The sequence below is a fragment of the Diadema setosum genome, chromosome 12, assembly GCF_964275005.1.
Source record: "Diadema setosum chromosome 12, eeDiaSeto1, whole genome shotgun sequence".
In the NCBI taxonomy this organism is placed as follows: domain Eukaryota; kingdom Metazoa; phylum Echinodermata; class Echinoidea; order Diadematoida; family Diadematidae; genus Diadema; species Diadema setosum.
The window spans coordinates 18,994,521-19,021,151 of NC_092696.1; the positions used below are offsets into that span (position 1 = coordinate 18,994,521).

Below are 26,631 nucleotides of genomic sequence, written 5' to 3' on the forward strand. Positions count from 1 at the left end.
GACCAGATGACTCCAAACAACCTTTACCCTAGTCATAGTACAGTAATAGTAGTAACCATGGTAACGTTTCCGCGTTAAAAGCTAAAAAGGCCCCAGAAGCATACGTTTGTGTGTTGATAGGAGGCCTAAGTAAAATTACTAAGTAAATTAGTGAATAGTGTACTACAGCATAATTGTACAGTAGTAAATTTAGTAGTAGAATCTACTATTTAGTACTAGACTAGCCCTAGTACTAGAGAGGGCACAAGTACAAGCATGACAAGGTGACGAGGAACAGATGCAAAACTCAAAAGTGGTCAAATGTCTTCTCACAGGGCATTATCACGGAATGGAATAATCTCCCGGATTATGTTGTTGACACTGCTATAACAGTAGGACCTACATCACTTAACTCTTTCATATCCAATTTGGAGAAAGCATGGAAGTCAAAAAAGGACAAATATAACCCGAACAACAATTTTTATGCCCATGTTCTCACTAAACCGCACAGCACAGAAAACAAAAGTTTGTGATAGTCACCGCATCCAAATGATGGAGCAGCAGAGGGGCAAATAAGTTTTGTACATAACTTTAATGCCCACAACCAGGTATGTTAACCAGGTATGTAACCTACAATGTCCTAGCCCTAACCCTTCTAACCCTAACTCTAAAGTCTAACCCTAATAATTTTAGACTCGGCTCGCCTAGTACCTCCTTGACCTTCGCTTAACCTATAAACTGCGAAACACAGCCCAAACGCGACAGTGTAACTGTGTACTAAGGAGCGCGCTCGAGCGCCCTAACTGCGACCAGCCCCAACGCTACTCGTATAACTGTGTAGAATATCTAATGTGTACAAGGAGCTCAACCTAGATTCTAAGTGTGTTTGGTCTTGTCGGTGATGTAGGAATGCTGTCACTGTCACTGTCATATCTCTAGACCAATAAATCTGCCTCTTTCGGTGGCCTCTTGTTACAACTTATGAACTGTACGGTCGGTAATACAGTCAGCCCCTCACTTACTGTACACTTACACTATTCAACAGTTAACCCGTTCCATACTGAATTCTGAAATCCCCATATCCTGTAGACTTAATACACAGCCCACCACTTGCACCAGGTTCCCGTATGGATTGGGTTTAACAAGAGGCCACCTAACAAGACGACTGAAGAGGCAGATTTGTCGGTCTAGCTCTATGTCATCTCTAACATTTGATAGATTCTTTGTTCACTGCCTGGTGCAGATGACGAGTCTGAAGTTTATGTAAAATTGAGAAAAGAGAAGAAAAAGTGCAACTGCAATTTGATTGTGGTCGAGTATGTTTGACCTTTTTTTTTATTATACAAATGTTTATTTCATGATTTGATCCCATACACTTTGCATATGTGTGTTTGTTGACATTTGTATAAGATCTAAATACATATTCACTGCAAACTAGGTGTGTCTAGATCTATTTTTATCATTGTTTTATTAAGCATTGTGATTTTGATTGTCTTTGTGGAGCCACTTTTAGTTTTATCATTTTCATCATAATTCTGATTTCAGCCGCAAGTGGTAGGCAGGACATGCTTCACTCAACGCACTTGGTAACAAAAGTCTGAATGAAAAATGTCACACAGAAGATGGGACTCGTGGTTCATGACCCTCCTGGCCACAGTTACCATGGCAACAGCTCCTGGGCCTGTGTGGGCGAATGGAGCATGGCGTCATCACCACCAGAGTAAGGACCAGCCACAGCCCCACATAATCTTCATCGTTGCTGACGATCTGGTGAGAAGTCAAGTCTCATTTGGTTTGTTCGGTCCTGTTTCGTTTGTTTGTTTTTATTTTTTGTTTCTGTTTTTTGTTTTGTTTTTTTTTTCTCTTTTTTTTCATGATATGGGGCATGAAAAAAAAAAAAAAAAAATCTCAATGTTGTACAATGTATATATCGCCAAAGCACCACCCGATCAAGGGAATTCACAAGTGTGGCAGAAGGTTGATTTTATTCACTGGTCTGTGTTTTCCTCTTGCGCCTCGCAGCAGTACAACTGCACATTGGAAGAACAGGGGTGTGTGGGAAAAGATATAGATTTGTGTGTTAATATTTGTGTGTGTAGATCTGCATGCATCTAGATGTGTCTTTGCTTTTGTACATCTTTGTACTTGTAAGCTCTGTGCATGTTTCTCTGTTTGTGTCTGTGTAGTGCTATCAGTCTTCTAGTACTAGCATACTACCTTGGTTAAATGTCATGATGACAGTGTAAATTTGATAAGAAAAGGAATCAAACAATATACATGTACAACTTGTACATGTAGTAAGGTTACAATACAAAAAGTAGCAAAGTTTAATAGGTACTGGTTTGCAAACGAAAGTGTGGCCTGCTTTGTATTAGAGTAATTGCGATCGTGCAGTATTGTAAATTATGCTATAGGCTAAACTGTGTTTTCCAGAGACAGAATGCATAGATAACAAGGCCTAGCCAGATCAATATCTTTCCATTTGATTTGACAGCATTCCACTTAGAATGAAATTAGAGAAAGTTCTGTGAAACAATCATACCCATTCTCTCCCTACCCTTCCCCTCTAAAAAAAGAAATATATATATATATATATATATATATATATATATATATATATATATATATACAGTACACGTTTGTATATATATATATATATATATATATATATATATATATATTATATGTTTATAATATAAACAATAAAAATAAATTTTCTCTCTCTCTCTCTCTGATATGCTCTCCTTCCAGTAAACATCTGTATAAAGGTCATCTGTGCCCCCAAATGCTAAAATGTCTGAGTTCTGATGAGTTCTGATGAAATCCTAGCCAGAAAACTCCAGAGACTCACAGCAAGGATGTCAAGGGTGATGCCAATGCCGGCAGAGACCTAGAACCTTGCCTCAAGTTTTAATTTGTCTGATGACTGCTAATCATTGAAAAGTGGACAGACTGTAGTGGATCTAGCCTGGAAATGTATTCCTGATAGCTTTGCAACAGAAGTCTAACACACATCTATGACTGACATGACACTTTATATCTGACAATGACTCGACTGAAATGGCGTCCAATGGCAAGCTACCCTCTGGGCGTGGTTATTTCATTGGACAATATTGGATCAAGCTCGACACACCTGACACTGTCCTGATACTAGTAGTCAACAAACTCAATTTGGATTCATCAGACTGATACGATACATTTCTGTGAGTGATTGGATGTGAAAAACTTACTTTACTTCCGATTGTTACCAATGAGAAAAGAGCTCAATGGAAGCGCGATATTGAATTCAAAGTTCTTCTTGTCTGTTTGTTTGTTTTTCTCTGTGCTTCAGGGCTGGGCTGATGTAAGTCTCCACGGCTCCACTGAAATCCCCACCCCAAACATCGACAGCTTGGCCCAGGAGGGGGTCACCCTCACCAACTACTACGTCTCCCCGATTTGTACCCCATCCAGAGGGGCTATCATGACTGGCAGACATCCCATTCACCTCGGTAAGAATGTAGTCACTTTGACAAAAACATTATGGTGCCCGCAGTGAAGATAACCAAACAGCCAAATACATGTACATGCAATCCTCAGAAGCATCATTTACAGTCACAAAGGATATAGGCTACAGTAAATCGTTATGTTATTGATGGTTTTTGTTGTTGTTTTTTAAGTTTCCAACCCCTCTCTCTCTCTCTCTCTCTCTCTCTCTCTTTTTTTTTGGGGGGGGGGGAGGCAGAAGGAGCTGGAGGTAGAAAGGAGTGTGACACAATAATATTCTGGAGAATGTTTAGGGGTTTGTAGTTAGATTTAATGTTGCATATTATCTACTTTGGTTGTTTGGTTCAGTGTTTTTCGTTGTGTAGGGCTTATTTTCTTTCGCGTATTGGCTAGATAGTCATCAAGATACATATTGGGAGGAAATTTCCGGTACGTGCTGTATTTTGAGGTTTATTTGCATCTACAGTGTGTTGTAGGTGACAGTCTCTGGAATGACCACTTATTCTATAGCTGATCACTCATAGTTCTGACTCTCCCCCCCCCCCCCCCAAAAAAAAAAAGGTAATAATAATTGATTAATTAATTAATTAATTAATTGATTGATTAAAAAAAGAACAAAAGCAAAGCAAAAAACAAAAAGAAAACAAATGACAATAACAAACACAAAACATAATAATGGACAAAAGTTAGCTCATGTGCGCTTTGGTACAAATGACCTTAAGTAGTTTTTTCTCAGTTGGTTAGGCACTTCACCCATTTCAAAGTGATATACAAAACTGCATAGGGGCCTAAGCGTGCCTGATATGCAATTCATAGAATTCATGTTCACAGAAAAGAAAAAAGGAATTAACTTGCATACAAAGTGTAGACCAGGTATCTAACCAGAATGATCTATCAAGCAGCATTTTGGGAAATTCTTTGTTTCACATTGATTGCAAAAACAATTTTTGTTTATATCAAATACAATGAACACCAGGGCCCTGTTTCATAAAAGATGGTAGGATGGCAACTCTTGCTGGAATGGCAACTTCCAATAGCAACAGCCAATCAGGAAGCTGGATTCTTGTCGTTACCATGACAATTGCCATTCCAGCAAGAGATGTCATCGTATCAACCTTTTATGAAATGGGGCCCAGGTTTGCTGTCACTTGGATGCACTGGCAAGCCTCATTCATGTGTATAAAGGATAACATGAATGAACATTATCAAAGCTGCATTTCTCAGTGAATTTAAAACCCACATGCCTGCTTGTACAAATGACCTTTTTCTGCTCATCCGTAACTAGAACTCTGACCGGCTTGCTAGTGTGGATGCATGGAGGGCTTCACCCGCATTCTCATCCCCTAAAACATTTTCTCTCATGTCCAGGACTTCAGCATGGCACCATTGGCGCTGGCGAACCCTACGGGCTTGGCCTTAATGAAACTACGATGGCCGACCACCTAAAGTCCCTGGGCTATAGGACGCATGCCATTGGCAAGGTAAGGCCAGGAACACAGAAGAGCACTTTATCTTAAAGAACAAGTCCACCTTCATGTATACAGGTGGATTGAGTCAATGCAGCAATATTAGTAGAACGCATCAGTGAGAGCTTGAGAAAAAAATCAGACAATCCTTTCAAAAGTTATGAATTTTTGAAGTTTCTACTCAGTCACCACTGGATGAGAAGACTACTACAACTTGTGATGTCACATGTGTAGAACGATATAAAGATAATATATCTATAGAAAATTCAACATGTTTTCACTCTTCTCACATAATGAAAGAATGCTTGGCATGCCTCTTTCAGAAGGCAGGGGGAAAATACCCTTTACATACATTATTAGTGTCAAGTTGAGGAAATGTGCACTTTAAAAAAAAAAAAGATTTTGTGATATTCTTTTTATAGTTTCCTTATCATTCTACGCATGTGACATCTACATACACTGTAGTAGTCTTCTCATCTAGCATTGACTGTGCAGATACTTTCAAAATTCATAACTTTTGAATGGATTGGCCAATTTTCTGCAAACTCTCACTGATGTGTTGTACTATTTCTGCATTCACTCAGTCCATGTATATGAAGGTGGACTTGTCTCATAATCCTCATCCAACTCATTAACCCATATCGGGCCAACGCACTTCTGTAAACAAACACCGCAGTGGCCCAGCACCGTTTGCACACACACACACACACCAACAGGCAGGCAACTCTCCAAACAATCGCTCTTCATTTAATAGCAAACAGTGAACAAAACATAGACAAGTTTGAAAGAAGATAAAATTCTCTTTAAAGTGGTATATGACATGCTGCCATTCAGTGCACAGTGCAGTCATAGTACTCAGCAGAAGTGAAGTACAGTAATCCAGAAGTTACGAAATCAATTTGTTTGTTTGCTTTCATTCATGGATTAAAAATAGCAAATGTTGTACCGGTAATTTTACACATCCAGTACCGGAAATGATCAGAGTGTCAGCTTTCTGGATATATAAATATCATGACCATTGATCAATAATTGCAGGTTTATGTTCATAATATGTTTATGATGATGAAGCCATTGCGACTGCGTGGGAAACCAATAGTACAGTGTGTGCATTCTATAGTTTGTTGAAGCGAAACTCGTCACGATAGATACAGCTTTTCAGTTTCGACTGAATTATACAATTATTGTACATACATGTGGATGTACATGTGGGCCTATTATCACAGTCGAATCATCGCCCTGCAAGTGTCCAAACCTCCTCAAAAACTGCGGCAGAAAATCCAAAATTGAGCACTCCGTACAGCTGTAGATAGCACCCACTGACGCTTCGTGGTTATTTGCGTTATTCCATGTAAACACACTTTTTTTTTTGATGATTTTTACGATATTGTTGGCGTTCGACTGACAAAACCTTCTTGAATTATCGCAGACAGTGTAGCAAAGCATTCTTGGATATGTTGCCACAGGTTAGAAGGTGAAAGAACTTTGGAATGACGTCGTTTATACACTTGTAGGTCATTTCATTCACTACGGGATATTCCGTATGTGGCCTCTGCGGCGTTCGGACGAACTACGGAATATCCCGTAGTTGGCCAGATATGGATTTAAAGGCAGACTGATTTTCTGTAACATGCATTACACATCTAGACGCATGCTCGATGTATACTCGAAACTCATCTTCAATGGTTTAACCAGCTGAGAAAATAAGAACTTGGTCATTTGGACCATATTGTGCAAGATGAGCTAACTCTGAGCTGGCTTATAATGATTACAGAGACTCCAACTCTCCCGTTTTCGACGGGAGATCTCCCGCCGAAAACCCATTTTTGCAAAATCTCCCGTTCTCCCGCTGAAGATTTGATTTCTCCCGCCCTGGCTCTGTGTCTCCCGGTGGAAAGGATTTCTTACTTATTTCTATCGTATGTTGAAAAAATAAGCCTTAGATAGCACCAGAGAACATCTAGAATCCTAGGAACCTCGCGCTTCGCACACATCAACTTGGAGTCTCCCGTTTGCTAGGGGTTTCAGGCGGGAGAATCTCCAGATCAGAAGGTGCTTGGGGTTGGAGTCTCTGTGATTATGATGATGCTGATACCATCGAAACAGATGAAGATAATGCTAATCATAGAAGGTAATAGTGATTGTCATTACCTTCAATGTCTTTCTGCAAATCATCTACTGTAGGTGAGAGGACAAAGTTGGATCAGAATATATCTATCTATATATTTCATCAGATATTCTTCATTTTGGTAGAATAATCAGGCAAATATGTGTTTATTTCATCTCAGTAAATCCCACTGAAAGTCCGCATCAGAAGTTGGTGTTGATAATACATGAAAATTCACTGTTTATTATCAAAACCCAGTTGAGGTATGTGTCCAGTCAGCTTTGAATATCAGACATGATTAAATGGCAATTACTGGATTCTATTATGGCATGGTATGCAGCCAGAAGCATGCCTCGTTTTATTATGCCATCATATGTTCATGTATTAAAATTGTATGTTTTTCTCCATCCCTGCCATGACTGTCACACAAATACCGAATATCTAGATCTGTTTCAGTTTGGCTTGGTGCAGGTCTAAGTTTTTGAGCATAGGTTAAAGGGATGGTACAGTATTGGTGGAGATGAGAATTGGGCTTTTAACATTTTGCGAGATACCAAGAAAACACTTATGATATAGTGCAGAACATACCATTTTAAGAGAAATTCAAAGTTTATTTAATGAAAATCGGGTTTTGAATGAATGAAACATCCAAAAACAAAGTAAAACAAAGCGATCGTAATGAAGTGTGGTTCCCACACTTTATTAGAATCGCTCTTTTTCGGATATCTCAGCCATTTCAAAACCAATTTTCATCAAATAAACGTTGAATTCCTCATAGAATTACAAGCTCTTTCATATTTCGTATTAGGTTTCTCATTATCTCATATCTATTGTTAGAAACCTGAAATTAGGTCTCAACCAAAACTATACGATCCCTTTAAAGCCTTTTGTGTACTCAGTAGCTGAATACAATGCTCTGTGATTACTTTGTTCAGTGGCACCTTGGATATTTCGCCGAGGAGTACATCCCAACACACCGAGGCTTTGACACATTTTTCGGCTACTACAATGGTAGAGGTGACTACTTTACACATGAAGACCATAGGGTGAGTGTGGATCACATGCACTGGGTGGCGAAAGAAAAATACATAATGTACAGCTACTGAAAGTGAAATGATAGTAACCATCAAGTCGTAGTACAATTTTGATGTAGAGATTGTCTTGTCTTCATTAAAACTGGCATTTATCTGAAAAAGCTTTTCATTTCATTTCATTTCATTTCATTTCATTTATTTCATTTCCAACAACATTTTCATACACAAAATAACACAAGATCAATGCAATGTAGTAACAAAGAAAAATATGTGAAGTTGACAATACTACGCATCACAAAAGCAAAGTAAACAATGAAAATTGAATTGAAACTAAAGTTGCAGGAAATGGAGGAGACATGCTAAAAAGCTAAGCTTGTATTTTGCAGTCTCCTCGTGGACAAAAAGACTAAATAACATCAAAAAGCAATTAGCTAGACATAATATAAAAGGTGTACAACTTTGTATCACTTATTGAGGAAGATTAAAACCAAGCTATTGAAAATGTTGTACTGACATTTTTGTAACTTGTAAACTGCCTGTAAATACTGGTAATGACTAATTAAAAAAAAAGTAAGGAAAAAATGCATACAGCATCAAATTCAACAAATGTTGTTCTTTTTGGCATGACATATTAATTACTTCAATAACTGAGTGTTGTTTTTGGACCTCACATTTTGAGTAAAGCAGGGCGTCTGTCTGATGGTTGATTGTGATTATTTCTTACTACCATCTGAGAATAGCTATAGGAATTTTAGTGAATGACGGACCCAGTAGATATGTTATAAACTGAGTGTTCTGCTATGCAGAGATAAACTGATATTGAAATTTGTTTATTGTTCACCTCCATTTTAGGTCATGATGACAAAGGTTGAAAGTCATGCAGATTGACAAAGGTCACGTCTGATATTTCCTGTGCTGATTTGAGAGAAGCTACATGAAGTGAATTCTAAATTTCCAGCTATTCAACTGTCTCTAATGACATCTCGAATGTCATGGCAACAGAATATATCAATCTTTGAGAGAGAAAGTGTGTCTCCAAGTGAAATGTATGAAATGAATTGAATTTATTGCTCATATTTTGTAACAAATGCAAATTCAATAAGTATTACTGGACAAAAACATTCTCAAGAGCATAAGATTACAATTAAAAACATGCAAATGTGTACCTTCAAAAGTAAATGCAATGATATGAGAGGAAACATTCAACACAAACCTATTTAAAATAAAAGATGGAACTAAGGCCTAGTTTCTTTATGAGAGTGTGAAATATGATGCAACCAACTAAAAGCAATGCTTGTATGTACTAGTGGGTGACTATGGTTGAATGTATTTCATAATTGTGTCACTGTAAAGTGGGGAAAAAAGATAAGATGATTAATCTGATTATCTTTCACTTTTTGACACTCTTGAAGAACAATCAAGCTGGCTATGACCTGCATAAAAACGGAAAGCTGTACAAGGCAGCCTTTGGACAGTATTCCACAGAGATCTTTACATCTGAGGCACAGGACATCATTAAATCACACAATTCTTCAGAGGTAAGAAAAAAATAACTGGTATTCCTGATTAAAGTGTTGTTTCTTGGTAATTTATGAAATAGCGTTTTGTGGGATTTGCCGAGAGAATAGAAAAACAGAGAGAAAAATAACAATACTACATGTCAGCAGACAATGAAATGACTGTCATGAGTGAAAAACTTTAGAAGTTTAAAGTTGCTTAGGAAGTCCAAATGTTTCCTCTGTGGGGATGGGGGGGGGGGGGGGTTGCAGGGGAAGGAGAATATTCTGTAGTTTTAGTTTGAAGTTTCACAGGAAGTTTTGTGAGAAGTTTTCAGAAACTTTTCAATCACACTAGAATAACTTTGAGAACTTATACTCCACAAAATTTTGCCAGTATGACCATGGCTATAGATTCCCCTGACCTTTGTCAAGATATTTGTCAGAATTATCTTGAAATAGTCTAGAGGACATAATAACACATGCACTGTTAACACAAAAGGGATGAGGGGAATTGGTTACTAATCTCTATTCATTATTTTTTCAAGACTTCTGTGCCAATTTCAAAGGACTCCAGGCCGCAATCCTAGCAGCATTCAAAGCATGTTAACCCGTTGAGGACAAGTCCCAAGTATTATACTCGGGCAGGTGTCTACAGGAAATGTGTGTTGTAGCAAAGTCAGCCCGTCCTCAGTGGGTTGCGGAGCCAAATTAGCAAGACTGATGCAGCAGCTATTGTTTGCTTGTTTGTTTGTTTGTTTATTTTTTGCAGCCCATGTTCCTGTACTTAGCCCACCAGGCGGTCCATGCTGGCGTCTATGGAAATCATCTTTTAGAAGCGCCACACAAATACATCCAGCGGTTCCCCCACATCACAAATAGTGGCAGGAGGTTGTATGCAGGTGAGTGGTTGGGACTTGCTTCTATAGAAACCAATGGTCCATTCATGTGCTCATGAATAAGAGTTGAGGTACACATACAATTGTAATATGCACATCACATTTACTTCAGGATCAGAATTAATATACCTCTTTTGCGTGTTCTTAAATTCATTAGCAACCAAATCATAAATAATGTGAAAATAAAAACTGTGCAATATATATGTTGTATTGTCTATGGAGCAAAAAAACCTCATATCTACAAAATGTCAAATGTTCAGGATATCAAAAAACATGTCAGCCAAAGCACTATATCAAATGGGACAGTGTTTCCTTTGACATGCCTTGATGGCTTCATTTTAGGGGTAAGACAGCGAGGATTTGGACAGGACATCCCTTAACTGATCACCTGACCGTGAATCCATAAAAGTAATTTTCACCCAAATTTGAAATTCAAGGTCTTGTCACCCAAGCAACGATATACTGTACTTGGGATGTGAAAGGCCTATGGTTCATAGGCATTAATTTGTCTCTTTGCTGACCATCAAAGGCTAGCAGATTGTCAAAGATTAAATATGCAATTTCTCTTTCTCTCACATAGAGTTTAATGTACCCTTGTATTATACTTGTTTTGTCTGATTGTCTGTTGTTTGATCATTCACTTGTATTGTCTTGCCAATGCTGAGTAAATATCAATAATAATGATAATAATAATGCATTTGTATGTTTTCCATACTGTCAAAGCTATGGTGTCAGCACTTGATGACTCCGTTGGAAATGTAACTCAGGCCCTGCGGGAGAGCGGTCTCTACGAAAACTCGGTGATCATCTTCACCACGGATAATGGTGGCCCCACCCATGGCTACGATGGCAACCACGCCAGCAACTGGCCCCTGAGGGGGTGCAAGCACACCCTCTGGGAAGGGGGTGTGAGGGGCACCGCCTTCGTCCACAGCCCCCTGCTTGCGTCGCCGCGGCGATTCAGTGACCACATGATGCATGTGTGTGATTGGATGCCCACGGTTTACAGGTTGGCAGGAGGGGAGCCTAAGAATCTGACAAACTTGGATGGATTCGATGTCTGGGATTCTATATCTCTGTAAGTTTTTGGTAATGTATGGCAGATTATTATCCTTGTTGTTGAGCAGTGATTAGTCTATTATGGTCTGCCTCCCAATCTACATTTGTCCTCATCTAAAAACTCCTCAATGTTCCATCTGGTGCCAATGGAGGAGGAAGGGGGAATGCGTGATGTTGCTCTGTTAGTCCTAGTTTTAGTCTTGGTTTAAATGGAAAAAAGTTAGCTGCTTATAGTTTAAAAGTTGTCCTTGTTGACTAGGCTCTGGATGTTGGGTGGTAGTGAGTTCCAGTCCTTGATGGTATGTGGAATATAGGAGTGTTTGAAACAGTTGGTGCGGGTTGAGTATTGGATGAAAGAGTTTCCTGAAGTGCATCTGATTGCTCTTGTAGCTGGACGCAGGTAGTCCGACACCAGCAGGGCATATAAAAGATCCTGCTTCATTCATTCTACACAAAGAGCAGGGTGCATAACCTGGTGAACTACACTAGTCCACCTCACATCCAACTGGACCCCATGGCAGACCAGCTACTAAAACTAAATGATGGCTGTCAAGCCATTTTCTCGGATGGAATATCAAACAAACAAACCAAAGTTCTTAGTTTCAGTTATTCCTTCAATCACTATCAACTTTTGACTGACTGATTTCCCACACTGTTTGTAAAGTGGAGGTGAAAATACAACTAAAGAGAAGAATATTATCCACCATACATCGTGCATTCAAGTATAAATGAATGCAATAATACTAGTAGAACACATCAGTGAAGTTTGAGGAAAATCAGACAATCTATTCAAAAGTTTTAAAAATTGGGTCTCAGCATCAACTGCCTGTGGAGACTACAACAGTGTGTGGAGTCACTGCAGGACAACAATATACAAGTAAAAAGATATAAAAAGAAGATATGAAAAGTACACAGTATTCCCTAGATTTGTTGCTGATATACAGTATTATACTTCTGAAAAAGAATGAAGACATGGATGTAGAAATGACCCAAGCCGAGTTGAGTCAGACATAGAAAATTGTAACTTATACATGAGCCCATCTTATGTACAAACAATAAACCCTTAAGTTATGCACCCCAGAAGTGCCTAAAATGAATGAGTGAAAGCTAGTATCAATGTAGAAATGTCCAAAGTCCAGGATTTGGGTTAGTCTTTACTAATAGATTTATATTATAGTGCCCTCCCTCATCACTCCTTCTCTATTGAAACATTACTCCCAATTACAAAGATTAGCTGACATACACAAACAATATTACTTTTTTGCTGTAATACTTTTAGTTAAAACAAAATTGATAGTGAAGATATCAAATTCTTGTTAGGTTACTCAAAATGACCTGCCATGGACTTAAGTCATTTTTGTATTCAGATACTCGATTATGCTAGTACAGTAAAATGTAAGTACATGTATTCTACTGTCTCTTGAGGCTCTCTTGTCCTCCTTTGTTTCTGAAAAACTTGCAGGGATGTACCGTCTCCCAGGAACGAGATCCTTCACAACATCGAACCCTACTACAACTACTCCGCCATCAGGCTCGGTGACTACAAGCTACACTATGGAGACTTTGATGGGGGTGCCTACTCTGGCTGGTACCCACCACAAGGTTAGCCTCCGGGGGATGGGGGAGGGGGCACTCTCTGTGGTGGCAGTAGCCACTGATCTCTATAGAGTTTTCATGACTTATATCACTGTTAGAACAGTTCTCAGAATACTGAGGAACAACTGTTTTAGTAGCGTTGTAAGTCATGGACTAATGACAGAAGTTACAACAGAATGTTCAGAATACCACCCTAGGAATGAATATTTTTGAAAGTGCTTGTGCAGCAATTTGCTGTATGTGTATCTCCTATTAGCACAAGAAAAGTTTGGTGGATTGGCACATGAGTCATAGACATCTCAAAGTGCCTGTGTGATACCCTCATAGTGCTACGTAAGCTACATACATGTAGTAAGTAAATAAAAGAGTAGCAAAAAAGCTGCTGAAAACTGCTCATTCATTATCGGTGATCCAATGGGGTACATGTGTAAAATGGAGTCAAAAGGGGTCTGAGCTTTTGATCCTAGTAGAATCTTTGTCAGAGGTAAATCGACAGACAAGTAGGGAAAGCAATCCTGTATGGACTACACACATATGGACTACACACAACTACACACAACAGTTTTCATAATGTATTCCACTCATTCCCGAAGTAATTTACGGTATCCTTTTACTCGATTGACTGTACGATCCCACTCTATTAGGTTCACAGGTGTAAGTGAATGGAATTCAATAAGTACTGCTTTGAAATGCAGTACAACTCTTTCTAGATTTAAGTGCTTACTGAAGCGTTCCTTTTTTGAACAGTTAGCCATGACTGAGTAGTAGAGTAGTATGTATACTGCATGTGTGTGTGTGTGTGTGTGTGAGTGTGTATATACTATGTACGTATTAATGTGATGATTTTTTTTTTTTTTATTTACTTGATTTCACACAGAACCAGTTTATGTTGCTATTGCAAAGTTGTATTTTCATGTGTAGGCAACCTAACACAAGCACAAGATGCTTTCAAGGCTGCCTGGCTCTCATTTTAAACCCCATTATTACATGTTTTTGTGTTTTATTTTGCCGAATAAATGGCCTAAATTGGCCTCAATCAATCAACAAGCACAGTCAGGGGAGGGAAAGGGACGCAGAACAAAGAAGACCAAGGGGGTGTGTTAGGAGTCAAAGGCAGGGAGCCCAACAGGTATAAGGGAGAGGGATTAGAGCAGGACGTTTAATAGACAAAAGGCGCGGGTGGGCCATTGATGATCCCAAGGATCATAGGGGGCAACCTGCAAAGGATAAAGATGTGTCAGGGAGGCATCATCAAAGAAGATATGAACAACAGAAGGATAAAGACTAGGGGAAGAGTGAATAGCAACAATGTGAAGCAACAAGCCCTATAATCTAGTGTACAAAGATGTCTAGGAGTGGATCTACAGGAGTGCATCAGTAGAAAATCCAAACGGGAGAAATATATGGATATATGTACACACATAAACACAAACAAACAAATACATGTATGCATGTGTGTATGTGGAAAAAGGGCTGTGACCTTGCATCACAAACACAACAAGAAGTCACCAGACAAGGATTTATACCCAAGGGCAGATTCAAAAAGAGCATATTCTAAGCTGGAAAGAAAGTACACACTCTGGAAAAGCATGAACTGAGAAAAAAGGCTCTGGAGTTCAGTCTATTCATGTGCTTAATCTCACCTAGCTGTGCTCTGTGCAATGAATGGAACAAAAAAAAAACAGGATGTAAAACTCTATGGCAACCACAATGAAGGAATTATTGGATTAAGCTGAAATTGTGCATACTCTATTTGATAGCACATTCTGTTAATGACTGGTACCAAAGTTCAAAGCAGCAGCACCATCCTTTCAAAGTTCATAGTGTTGATAATGAAGACTGAGTACAGGGTTTTTAAGAAATGAAAAGAGGCGTTTAGGACAACTTAAAACTGTAATCACACTATTTAAAAAAAAAAAATGTTCTTCAAAAGCTGCAAAAACCACAACTGTCCATTCTTTAGATGATCTCAAACTTAGGACTAGTGTAGAAGAATGATTGTTCTTTCAGAAAATATAAAAAAAACCCTGAAAAATGACAAGGTGGACCCATTTCTCCTATTTGAGTCCTCACATAAAATCAGGGTGTGGGACTTCTGTTGGTGTTGTGTTCCATTGTCAGATATAAAGTAACTCTGACAAGAGGAAGGAACAAACTGGGAATATGAAGGGTACATTAGGAAAATGTGTAAAGTAAATAAAGACAGACTCAAGAGCTCTTTCTTCCTTAATGATTTCGCATTTCCCTGTGTTTTATGCAGGTGAGGAATCTTCGGAGACAGAGAGCAAGCGGGTTCCCAACTCCTTTGTGGTGACGTGTCCCCCGCGGCCGGAAAATGCCTCCACGAATTGTAACTACACCGCTCACCAACCGTGCCTATACAATATCAGGGAGGACCCGTGTGAATTTTACAACATAGCTGAATGGAATCAAGGTGATTGAGGCAGCTCATATGCTTTTAAAGATAATAAAAAGTTTTGGTACCTCAAAAGTGTCCTTGAATTTCCTTGTCTTAGTTTGTGTGTCAGGTTAAAGTACCTTTCATATAACTAACACTGTGAGACTTACTCGCCCCAAAGTGCTCTCATGTCTTAGTAATCATGCAATTAACTGCGATCAGCAGCCCCATACGCATAGCGACCACCAGTCCCATACGCATAGCGTAATCGGGCTTCGCATTGTAGCATTCAGGATCATGACAGATTTAGTATCGCAGGGTAAATGTCAACTTCAAATCCCATAAATTCTTCAATTTGAAGACTTACCAATTAACTTGAAGTATTGGAAACAGGCTTCGGGCAACGTTTGGTTCTGCTTATAGTCCCTTTCTGTTCGAATTGATGACTGAATGTGACTCGGTCGACAGGACCTTAGGAGAGCTACATACAGTACACTGAATACTACAGCCAGTGCATGCGAACACATCACACGCACACAAATTTCAAATCCATGAACGGATAAGATGTTTGTTTGCACATGCGCTGGCCATGGTATCCAGTGTATGTAGCTCTCCCAAGGTCCTCTCGACCGAGTCACATTCAGTCATCAATTCGAACAGAAAGGGACTATTGGCAGAACCAAACGTTGTTCGAAGCCTGTTTTCAAGACTTCAACTTAATTGGTAAGTCTTCAAATCGAAGAAATTTTTGGATTTTAAGTTGACATTTACCCGCGATACTAATTCTGTCATGATCCTGAATGCTACAATGCGAAGCCCCATTACGCTATGCGTATGGGGCTGCTGGTCGCAGTTAGCTATGCGTACAATGGGCTGCACGCTGCTGGTCGCAGTCAGTGGTTTCGTACAATATTTATCGACGCTGGACAGCGTCGGCTCTGGTACCAAACCATTATTGCATGATTACTAAGACATGAGAGCACTTTGGGGCGAGTAATTCTCACAGACAACGTACTTTAACCTGAAACACAAACCAAGACAAGGAAATTCAGGGAAGCTTTTGAGGTACCAAAACTTTTTATTATCTTTAAGTTTGATGGTACAATGAACTGCTGTATTTTTTTTTTATACCACAGTCACAAATTTGTACTGTATGCTGTGTCAAATACATTTAAAAAGTAATGGACAAGAAAATCCAATTCATGGAAATGGCACAATGCAGGCTTGAAGTTAACATTTTTCATGAGGTTTATTAAAAAATAAGAATCTCCTTTCAGATGAGCCACATGCTGTTTGTGGCAGGGCATTCATAGCAGAGTTTGATCTACTTGCTATGCAGTATATGACATCTGCTTCAAAGTACATGTAGTTTATTTTAGGCAATTAAAAAAAAAAAAAAAAAAAAAAAACAAGTTCCCTTAACCTTATGGTGCAATTCCTTTTGCAAACATCACAATTTTGCATGGTTGGAAGATAATGTCTCCCAATATCATGTATAAACTCTTACGGTAATACACCTCAGAGTTTAAGAAGAAAAAAAAAAAATTAATTAATAAATTAATTAAAACTATAAACCTCATGTCTTTTGAGAATATACTTTCCTTTTTTTACCAAGAATAGCAATTGGAATTTTCTTGGGGCCTTAACAAATGCACTTATTATGTATTTTATTGTTCTTAGGAAAGGTCAGAATTACCTACCTCTGCAATATATCAGCTTGTGAAATGGATCTGATTTTCAGGGTTGCATAAGTGACATACAAGCTTAAATGGAAACCCAGTGTAGGTAGAATATCAACACCTCTCATAACATACATACTGTGTGTGTCTGAAAGGGCAAGTCCCTTGTGTCTCAATGCAGTGAAGAAACTCACACGCTGTCTTCATCTCCCTAACAGAACTCGTCGAGCTGATGACCGTGCGGCTGGAACAGTACCGAAGAACAGCAGTGCCGCCCAGGAACAAAGATGTTGATCCCAAGAGTAATCCCAAATATCATGACCACGCCTGGGTTCCCTGGGTGAAGCTCGATGACAATTTGATCGGCCCTGACTTATGATTTTAAGACGTCTTTGTTAAAGTCTAAAGAACATTGTGAGTCATTGAGTGGGAAGGCTGACCTGGTTTGGATATTTTGAGAATATCCGTAACAAATTGTGTACAGCTTCATCACTGTCTGTATGTATATTAAGTACACACGCAGTGAAACAGTCTCAACTAGAAGCGACCATTACCGATGAGTGCACACTTTGAAGCACATGCGGCTGCATTATGATGGGCATTATATGTGGTTACGAATTTACCCCGATGTACAGCAAAGGAAGACTAATTCAATCAGACCACCCATGCTACCAGGTCTTTCATATTAATTTCATTTCATTTATTTCATTTCCAACAAGAAAACGCATATTGCAGTGTTACGACACACAAAACCGTTCTCATTCTCTAGTGGCAGCAAATGGTCATAGCCCACTCATTTCATCCAGTGGTAAGAATGTACAGTATCTAGTAGATTTTCAGTAGGCCTACGCATGTTCACGATGTGACCATCGTGACTCAATGCCTCCCTCCTCCCACCATCCTGTACACCTGATGACTCATCCATCCGTGAATCAAGGAGGCTGTGAAATCTTTCATGCAAATGTTCTCAATTTTGGCACTAAACATGCCAGAGTACCTGGGGCATGCGAAATTTCTTCAAATGAGGTCCCCATTTTGCAGTCCATGTTCTGGACATGCAGTTGAAAAGCCCGTATTTATCTGTAAGCCTATATACATTGTATGTTCTATCAATAATTTGTTAACTCCCCTCTTGTTGATTATCTTCATTCGACAGTAACTCTTACATTTTCCCTACAGCATGTGTAACCCTACACAGTGTATACATATCTTCAGAGTATTTTCGTGTTTCCAAACTTTCTTTAATCACCCTACACATATGTCTCTATCCCTCTGTCTGTCTACATCTGTTTTTATGTTTTTTCTGTTATTCTGTGTGAACCTGTGTGCTTCCCACTCAGTTTTCCTATACTAGGTGCCTGTGAGTAATGGCACCTCCATATCATTGGCTGTGTGAGCCACAACTGACCATATGCATAGATTTTGTGTATTTTCTAAAACAGCTGCGAGCCTACTCTGTCAGTAATTTTACTATCTCATTTTAGCAAGAGGCTGAGATATAAGGCTCATGGAGCCCAGCTGAACAGTGTCGTGTGCTTGTATGCAATGCAAAGTCTATGAGGCAAAGACCTTTAGAAACTTTTGAAATGTGTAGAAAATGATTCATCTTTCAGAAAATATAGATTATGTAAAACTAAAGATTGACTAAGTGCACCTATTTCTAACTATGTCTGTGTTTTCAGACCTGGCATGAAATCAGGATGTGCAACTTTTTGTTTTGTGATGCACAGTCGCAATGATATGCATTGCCAATTCTCTGTGAGTTGAACGAATGTTCTACTTTAACCCGTTCCTTCCGCAATTCTCTGAGTGTCTTTAATGCCCCCAAACGAGACTCTTTTCGCCCGTCGACAGAGAACAAACAGGTAACCCATTGGTAATCTACCTGTGCGAAAGCAGTCAAGCGGCGCATGTACATGTGTCCCCTTTCCAGGGTCAACTACATGAATGTGCCTTCAAACAATGAAAATATTGATCGGTTGCGAAGTATGAATAGAGCGTGCTCTGATGGGCTCGCAGACTCTTTTGTTCTCCACAAAACCAAGCACCTGAATGGGATGAGTGGGGTCAGCAAACTCAGAAATCTACTGAGCTCAGCTTTGATGGCTATATACACGTTCATACGAGTTTTGTAGCACAACAAGCACAAACTAACTCAGAAAAAAGGTAAAATATTACTGTGATATATGCATTTTCCATCAATCCTAGTTTTCTTGGCATTATAATACAAAGAAACATAAATTTAGGCCACGAAAACAGGCACTCTTGCCTTCATCTTTGGAACCTGGTACATTGTATACCAGGTTCCCATATATCAGTTGCTCCCACGGGAACCTGGTATACCAGGTTCCCGTAAGGAACGGGTTAACAGTGAATAAAAAACTTGCTAATGGTTGACATTGATGTGCAGGCATATATACGCATGAAACTTCCCAGTGTGTTTCATGTATAACTACCTGTATTTATGTTGATTATATTTTGATGTATTGAATCATAATCATGTACATTGTATATAGACAGGTGTGCTGCATCTGTCATGACATTACAGCCACTTCTAACAGTATTGTGAAGTTTTGATATTACAGTAAGTATGACAACTTGAATGTAAAAATAAAACTTAATCAGGAGAAAGCTGCCCAAAAAAAGCCATTAGACATCAAGCCACATTGTTGGTTGACAAAAGCTTTGCTTTGCTACAAAGTGGCAAAGCCATAATGCTACATGCCAGTAGAAGTACTATATTAGAGGCTATCCATAGTATATATGTATATATATATATATATATATATATATGTTTTTTTTTTTTTTTTTTTTTTTTTTTTTATGGCAACATCTTGTCTCCGAAATACTGTTTGTTCTTTTTGCTTTAACTTGTTCTGAATGTTTTTCTATTTTGTTATTGTAAACCCCACTGAAATCATGATTGTGGGTCAAACTGTTCAATATTTGCTCAAGCTGCAGAAAAAAAAAGAAGGAAAAAAAACTGGGCTTGCAAGGAGATGAAAGAGAGTTGAGCGTGGTCATTTAAATGTCAGTGTGTTAGTTAAGGACGCGCTTGTTATATGCTTTGTGGGGGTTGAAGTCGTGCTATTTCTTTCCTCAGAGGTTTTGTGCTCTTTAACTGCATCCTTTTGCTCAACTTTCGAGTGAATTCCAGTCATGATTTTGTGGCTGGTTGTGCTTATTATCACAATATGTCATCCTTTGTTTTGTAGGCAATAATTGCACTGCGACTGCTCATTGATATATTTACACTATATACGATATACGAGCAATGAATTTAAAGAATATTGAAGAAGAGACATCAGAAAATGATGAAGAGATTACAGTGTCATATATTGGAATACTTTGTGTTTGTCATCAAATGGCATGTTTTGTATAAAAAAAAAATAAAATTCCATTTTGTGCTGTGTGTCAGCAGCATAAGGTGTACAATTTGTATGTTACATGGCATGTGTGTATGTACAGCGTGTGTGTGTCTGCAGGTCCTATGTGTGTACATGTTATGGTGCATATCATTGTGTGCATGCATGCTTGTGTGTATGAATGTGTATGTGTGTATCTACATGTAGGGCATGGCAACTTAAAGTATCAAGATGTGTAAAATATTGTATTTATAACACATTGTACAATGTATTTGTGTGGAATTGGAAGAGGAGAGTTTTGAGCAGACTGAAATGACAAGAGGAATATTAAACTTATTTTAAATGAATGGTCTAGTATTGGTTGAGGTGAGGGTTAAGCTTTTAACACTAACGTTTTGGGAGATACATTTAGAAACCATGAAATGTTAAGAGCATAGAATGATACAAGTCTAAGGGAATTGAAAGTTAATTTGCAGTTTTGAAGTGGCTGAGTTATCCAAAAACATGATAAAAGAAAGCAAGCTTAATAAGAGGTGAGTCCCACCTTTATCAAGATTGCTTTCTTTTAGATATCTCAGCCATTTCTAAACACAATTTTCATCAAATAAACTTTGAATTCCTCTGTGCTCTTTAACATTATCTCATTATCTCAAATTATCATCCTTATGCTTAAACCTTATGCTCCCTCTCAACCGAAACTGTTCCATCCTTTTAAAGCCATATGTTATACTTAAACTCTGCATGCGTTTTATATATATATATATATATATATATATATATATATAATGATGATAATCATAATAATAATAATAATGATAATAATACATGAATAGATAAATAAAAATCAAGATGTTGGCCACTCACAATATCATGAATAGTGCCCCGTCAAAACAAACAAACTTCATGATTGTAATCACACGATGTACTATGTTTTTGTTTCAGTCAAAGTTGAAAGTTATTTGACAAGGCGGCCTGAAACCCACTTGATTCAAAATAAATCATACGCGCTTAAACACTCGAGAGAAGGAAGCTTTTTTTGTCGTTTTTGTGCAAAGATTCCCTACCATATGATTTAAGTTTACACTTCATACTGTATTTACGGACAGAGTCGTAATTATGAAGATAATCTTCTGCATTACTGGCAATACGTTGTACCTTGACACTGTAGCTACATGCATTCTCTATTTATTTTTGGGGTTTCGAAATTTTTGTTTAAGTGTGATATTTCGTTCATCTAAAGTAAACACACACAAACACCAAGAACAATCTGTTTTTAGCTCTAAAAGTACCGTTAAATATTTGTCAAAAACAAACAAAAACAAAAACAAAGAAACACACAAACAAAAAAATATAACTTCTCTATATACTCTCTTTCTTTCTTTCTTCCTTTCTTTCTTGCTTTTTTTTTTCTTTTTTTCTTTTGGATAATGCGGTGATTGTCGATGCCAGATGAATATATCGTCAGAGGTAATGATTTAACGAGAAGTGAAAATGAAAGTGAAGTGAAAGTGAAGATGATAATGAGAAGGGAAAGTGTCAGAAGTTTTAGGGCTAAGAATATCATAGCTGAAAAATCAAACAGTGAAGTGATTCCACAAAGGCTATCCTCTTACAATATCCCTCTCTGAAATTTTGCGTGGGGCATTTTTATACCGAGCTATTAGCATGGTGGTAGACAGATTGCATTTTGAGGGATGATTGCGGGTCCTTTTATGGATAACAATATGCCGAGTTCATTATACATGTACATACCAGTCGATAAGACATGTGCTCAACGATATTTTCTTTATACACGTGTATCTATTCCATTATCTAAAGCAGAAATCAATTTAAACGCAGCGCTCCCGACAGCCGTATATGCACAAGGGGTATAGGGACTTGCCCGAATACAGCTCCCATCGCACTCGCAGTTTAAATCCATGTTCATGCTGGCTTCCATAACCAGCATAAGATAAAACAAAAAGATAGATTAATCTTAGTTTTGTTTAAAAATGAATAGACGCAAATATAAAGTACAATAACAAGAGAGGATGTTTCGCATCCATACATGCAACAGTGATTACCAATGACATGAATTGTCGGCCTATAAATTATGATGATGTACTCAGTACATTGCATCACTTTCGTGAAAGATGTGAGACGAATGACTTAAAAGGATTTTATCATACATCAACATGGAGGCTATACGTTATTCTGGCTCATGACGGCTACTTGACGTTCAACTGTTTTGATAGTTATAATTATTGTCAATACTGTATGATTATACTCAACAGTACATGTATAATACGGTGTATGCGCAATGAGCTTGATGTAGCTCTTCCTCAATAGCTGGCGCCCTACTTTTTTTCACAGTCATGTTTAGAGATTTTACAGGCAAGCAGCAGCGAGAACTGAGCAACTGAGGAGTGTGACAGAGAAAAAAAAAAAGTGAGTGGACTGTTTATAATTTTTTTTTCTTTAATAGAGTACATTTTAAAGCGTATAACTCTGTATAGATAAAAGACTTAATTCATTTTCAGATATAAGTGACGATCCTGAAGTTAGCTGTACTTCAATGGAGAGTTTGTTGTAATGAGTATGAAAGGATAGGGAGCAGCTATACGTTCTGTTCAATGACATTTTTTCCACTCGTATCTTGGCTGGGGAATTTATGTGCTATTTGAGAGTAAATTGTGTTTATAACAGGCAAAAAAAAAAAAAAGAAAAGAAAAGAAAAAGAAGAAGATTATGAAGCAATTTAGAGGGTCAATTATTATTACAGATCATAGGTACCTGCACAGTCATGAAGGATTTTAAAGGTCCAGTTTACCTTTGGGAACAATGATTTACAAAATTTTCAAGATACGACATTACATATAGGTCTGTTGTGCCACAAAACATCCTATCATAACATTTTCGCGATAAAGCCTAAAATGTAAAGAGATAACATTTTTCTCAATAAACCATAACTGTAGACGATTTAGTCTGGAAACATTTTTATTATAACTATTGTTCACGTTTTGTATGTTTAACAATATTTAACATCAATTTTACCGAGTCAAACTTTTACAGTGGTTGTTGTTTCTATCCCTGACCAACATTTTAGAACTATTTTAAACCACTAATTCTGGGTTTTTGTTTCATCTGCAAATGGTAAATTATGCATTTAAAAGTCAATGCTGTGTATAACTTCCTTCCTTATTGTATACAAATTGCCAATGCTGTAAGCATATAGTGGGAAGTAAGGTGGATTCCCAGCAAACACCTTAAAGCAGTCTTCTCTTGAGATTGAAGGAATCATGAGCAGTACACGAGAATAAATATTTGATGTCCTTCTCAGTTTTTCCTATAGATTAATAACATTGCAGATGGGTGCATTGTTAGCATTGGCGTATATTCTATCAGTGCCAGTGCCCCGTATTCATAGTTGGCTTAAAAATACCCCTGATAGGTCCCTTTGCCAAATTGTTGTGGTGAAATTCCTCCGGCATCACCCATCAGGGCGTTGGAAAAGGGTTCCTTTCAAATAGCTGTGAGATTATCCTTTTGAGTCATTGTATCTTTTTTGTTTGGCTCTTTACTGCTCTGGTATAGGAAGCTAATCTTAACTGAAGCGCTGAATAGCCACAAAGTCCAGACAGTCATTTTTAAAATTGCAGGTCCCTTCGACTAGGCCCCTATATTCCTTTAGAATCAGTCATTGAAAGAGAGTCAGGGAAGCAACTATAGGCAGACATCAGGACCTGTCAACCTTAATCTTTCAACAAGGACGGTCGCGGGGTTCGACTTCACATTATTTTCCAAAAGGCTTTGACCTGCTCATTGATTGATCGTTCCCCAAAAGTCGGGCAATCGTCATAGACTGTCATAATAAATCAGCAGTAAGTCAATCCGGGGCGTACATGGCGGCGAAAGCTTAAGACATACCAGTTGAGAGCTCGTAAACTTTCAGAGAGTTTACAATGCAATGCCAAGTGTAACATTTTAATCATAAAAGATATGAATTACCGGCGCAAGTTAAATCTGGATAGGTCCTGCATATATATTTCTGTATCTATATGTGTAAGAAATAACTCGAATTGCGAACTACACCAAAATCACGGGAAATAATGGTTTAGGCCTCCTTGATGATGTGTTTGCACATTAATCCCTCGCGTGACTTTTGATGGGAATGGTCAGATATCATGCAGAAGCGTTAAAAGTCGAATTTCATACGGATGTCAGGCGACTGCATGATCTTGAGCGAGAGCAGGTGATGTAATTGCGAAATAGTCCATCATGGAATCAAAACCACAATTCCAGCATTTAAATTCATTTCGGAGCAATCACACTAATTCCTTCGAGCAATCAATTACCACAATAGCTTTAAAGCCTATAATTTTGATTTCATACAATAATCATTGTGATCATGAATGTGTTTCCATTATTGTTTCAAGTAGGCCTACATGTATATATTGTTCTGTATTAATTCCTGTGTATATTCACGTATAGGTGCAATAGACATTATAAGGTCGTCATTAAAGATAATTCCCTAGCGGATTATTTTTTTTTTCCTTTGAGTAATTATTAACTCAAAATAAATAGCAAATTTGTATTTGATTCTGAATAGGCTGTTGGATATTGATCGTTGTCGTTTTTTTTTTTTTTTTTTTTTTTTTTTTTTGGGGGGGGGGATGAGCTCTTCGTTGGGATACTCCAATGATTCTTGCAATGAGTGCCGTTTTAAGTAGGCCTACTCATTATATTTTTTTCTGTATTCTTCCTGCGTATATGCACGAAGGTGCAATAGACATTATGAGGTCGTCATTAAATATAATTCCTTAGCGGATTATTTGTTTTCCTTTGAGTAATTCACCTATTGAAACAAAATAAATGCCAATTTTGTATTTGATTCTGAATAGGCTGTATTTAATTATGATGATGATGATGATTATTATTATTGTTATTATTATTATTATTATTATTATCATCATTATTATCATTATTATTATTATTATCATCATCATTATTATTGTTGTTATTATCATCACTATTTTTTTTATTATTTTGGTTGTTGTTTCTTTTTTTTGGGGGGGGGGGGGGGTTTGAGCTCTTGGTTGGGATACTCGATCTCCAACGATTCTTGCAAGGAGTATACCGTCTCTCTGAACCACCTCCCAAAAGGCATCTCATCCTACACTGTAAGAACATCGGTATTAGATTTAACACCATGGGTGTTAAATCTAACACCGATCAAACTTCAATAGAGGACCACACCCACAAGTGTAGAAAATGTATTGTTACGGTGTTAAAAAGTGTTCGCCTGGCACTTCGTGGTGTTAATTTGACACTGTGGCTGGTGATATTTTTTGACACTGCGCTAGAGTTCATTCAATAATGACACCGCATGGTGTTGATTTGATATTGGTGGTGTTAATTTCAATGGTATAACACCCGTCCAGCTTCAAGGGGACCACACCAACTGGTGTTACTGTGGAGTAAATGTATTTACAGATTTTTTTTTTTCAAAAATCATGTATTTTATCGGAAAATTCTTTATCGTCTTGTTGAAGTTCAAAATTAACAAGAAGTGCAGTAACTAAGAAACTATTCAAAAAAACAATTTTAAATTTTGAAATGACACCCGGAGGTGTTAATCTAACACCATGAATGAGCACCGGAAATTTAACACCAGCCCGGCGTTTCATACTTAACACCGGACTTTTTGCAGTGTAGGGAGACTGCACACTAGGCCCTACACCCTCTCCCTACATTGCCACCATGTCTTTCTAATATTATGCTGCAGTCATTCAATCCATTTTTTTTTTGGGGGGGGGGAGGGGGCTTCGATCTCTTTGACAAAGTATTTTGATTTTGTCATTATAACGATTTCATTCGTTCGATTAAATGGACAAAATTGAACAAACTGAACTTTGAAACTGAAACCACGAAGGTCAGTATTATGTATGTGTCATGGTCAACTCCTTTTTTATTTATTTTTTTTTTCAATGTGCGTGGACCCGCGTGCCAGTAATAACCCACACTGACCTCTACTATAGTATAGACAGGGAGGTGAGCGATGATGTAATTCATCGCCGGCGCCTCGTTTTCC

At 38.0% G+C, this 26,631-nt stretch overlaps 1 protein-coding gene across 1 annotated transcript; it reads left to right on the forward strand.

Annotated features, from left to right (window-relative positions):
- Positions 1-1,528: 1,528 nt before the first annotated feature.
- LOC140236169 (arylsulfatase I-like) lies at positions 1,529-17,624 on the forward strand. The gene is made up of 10 exons (XM_072316136.1): positions 1,529-1,749; positions 3,311-3,470; positions 4,834-4,946; positions 7,971-8,081; positions 9,482-9,607; positions 10,338-10,467; positions 11,188-11,542; positions 12,986-13,125; positions 15,380-15,553; positions 17,415-17,624. The coding sequence occupies exons 1-10, from the start codon at positions 1,588-1,590 to the stop codon at positions 17,573-17,575; spliced, it is 1,632 nt and encodes a 543-aa protein (XP_072172237.1). The 5' UTR covers positions 1,529-1,587; the 3' UTR covers positions 17,576-17,624.
- Positions 17,625-26,631: the final 9,007 nt, after the last annotated feature.

Excerpts from the sequence above, each read along its gene's own strand:
- LOC140236169 (XM_072316136.1), top strand. The coding sequence starts at position 1,588 with ATGTCACACAGAAGATGGGACTCGTGGTTCATGACCCTCCTGGCCACA. Across the intron at positions 1,750-3,310 it reads TCATCGTTGCTGACGATCTG|GGCTGGGCTGATGTAAGTCT; the intron begins GTGAGAAGTCAA and ends TCTGTGCTTCAG. Across the intron at positions 15,554-17,414 it reads CATAGCTGAATGGAATCAAG|AACTCGTCGAGCTGATGACC; the intron begins GTGATTGAGGCA and ends TCTCCCTAACAG.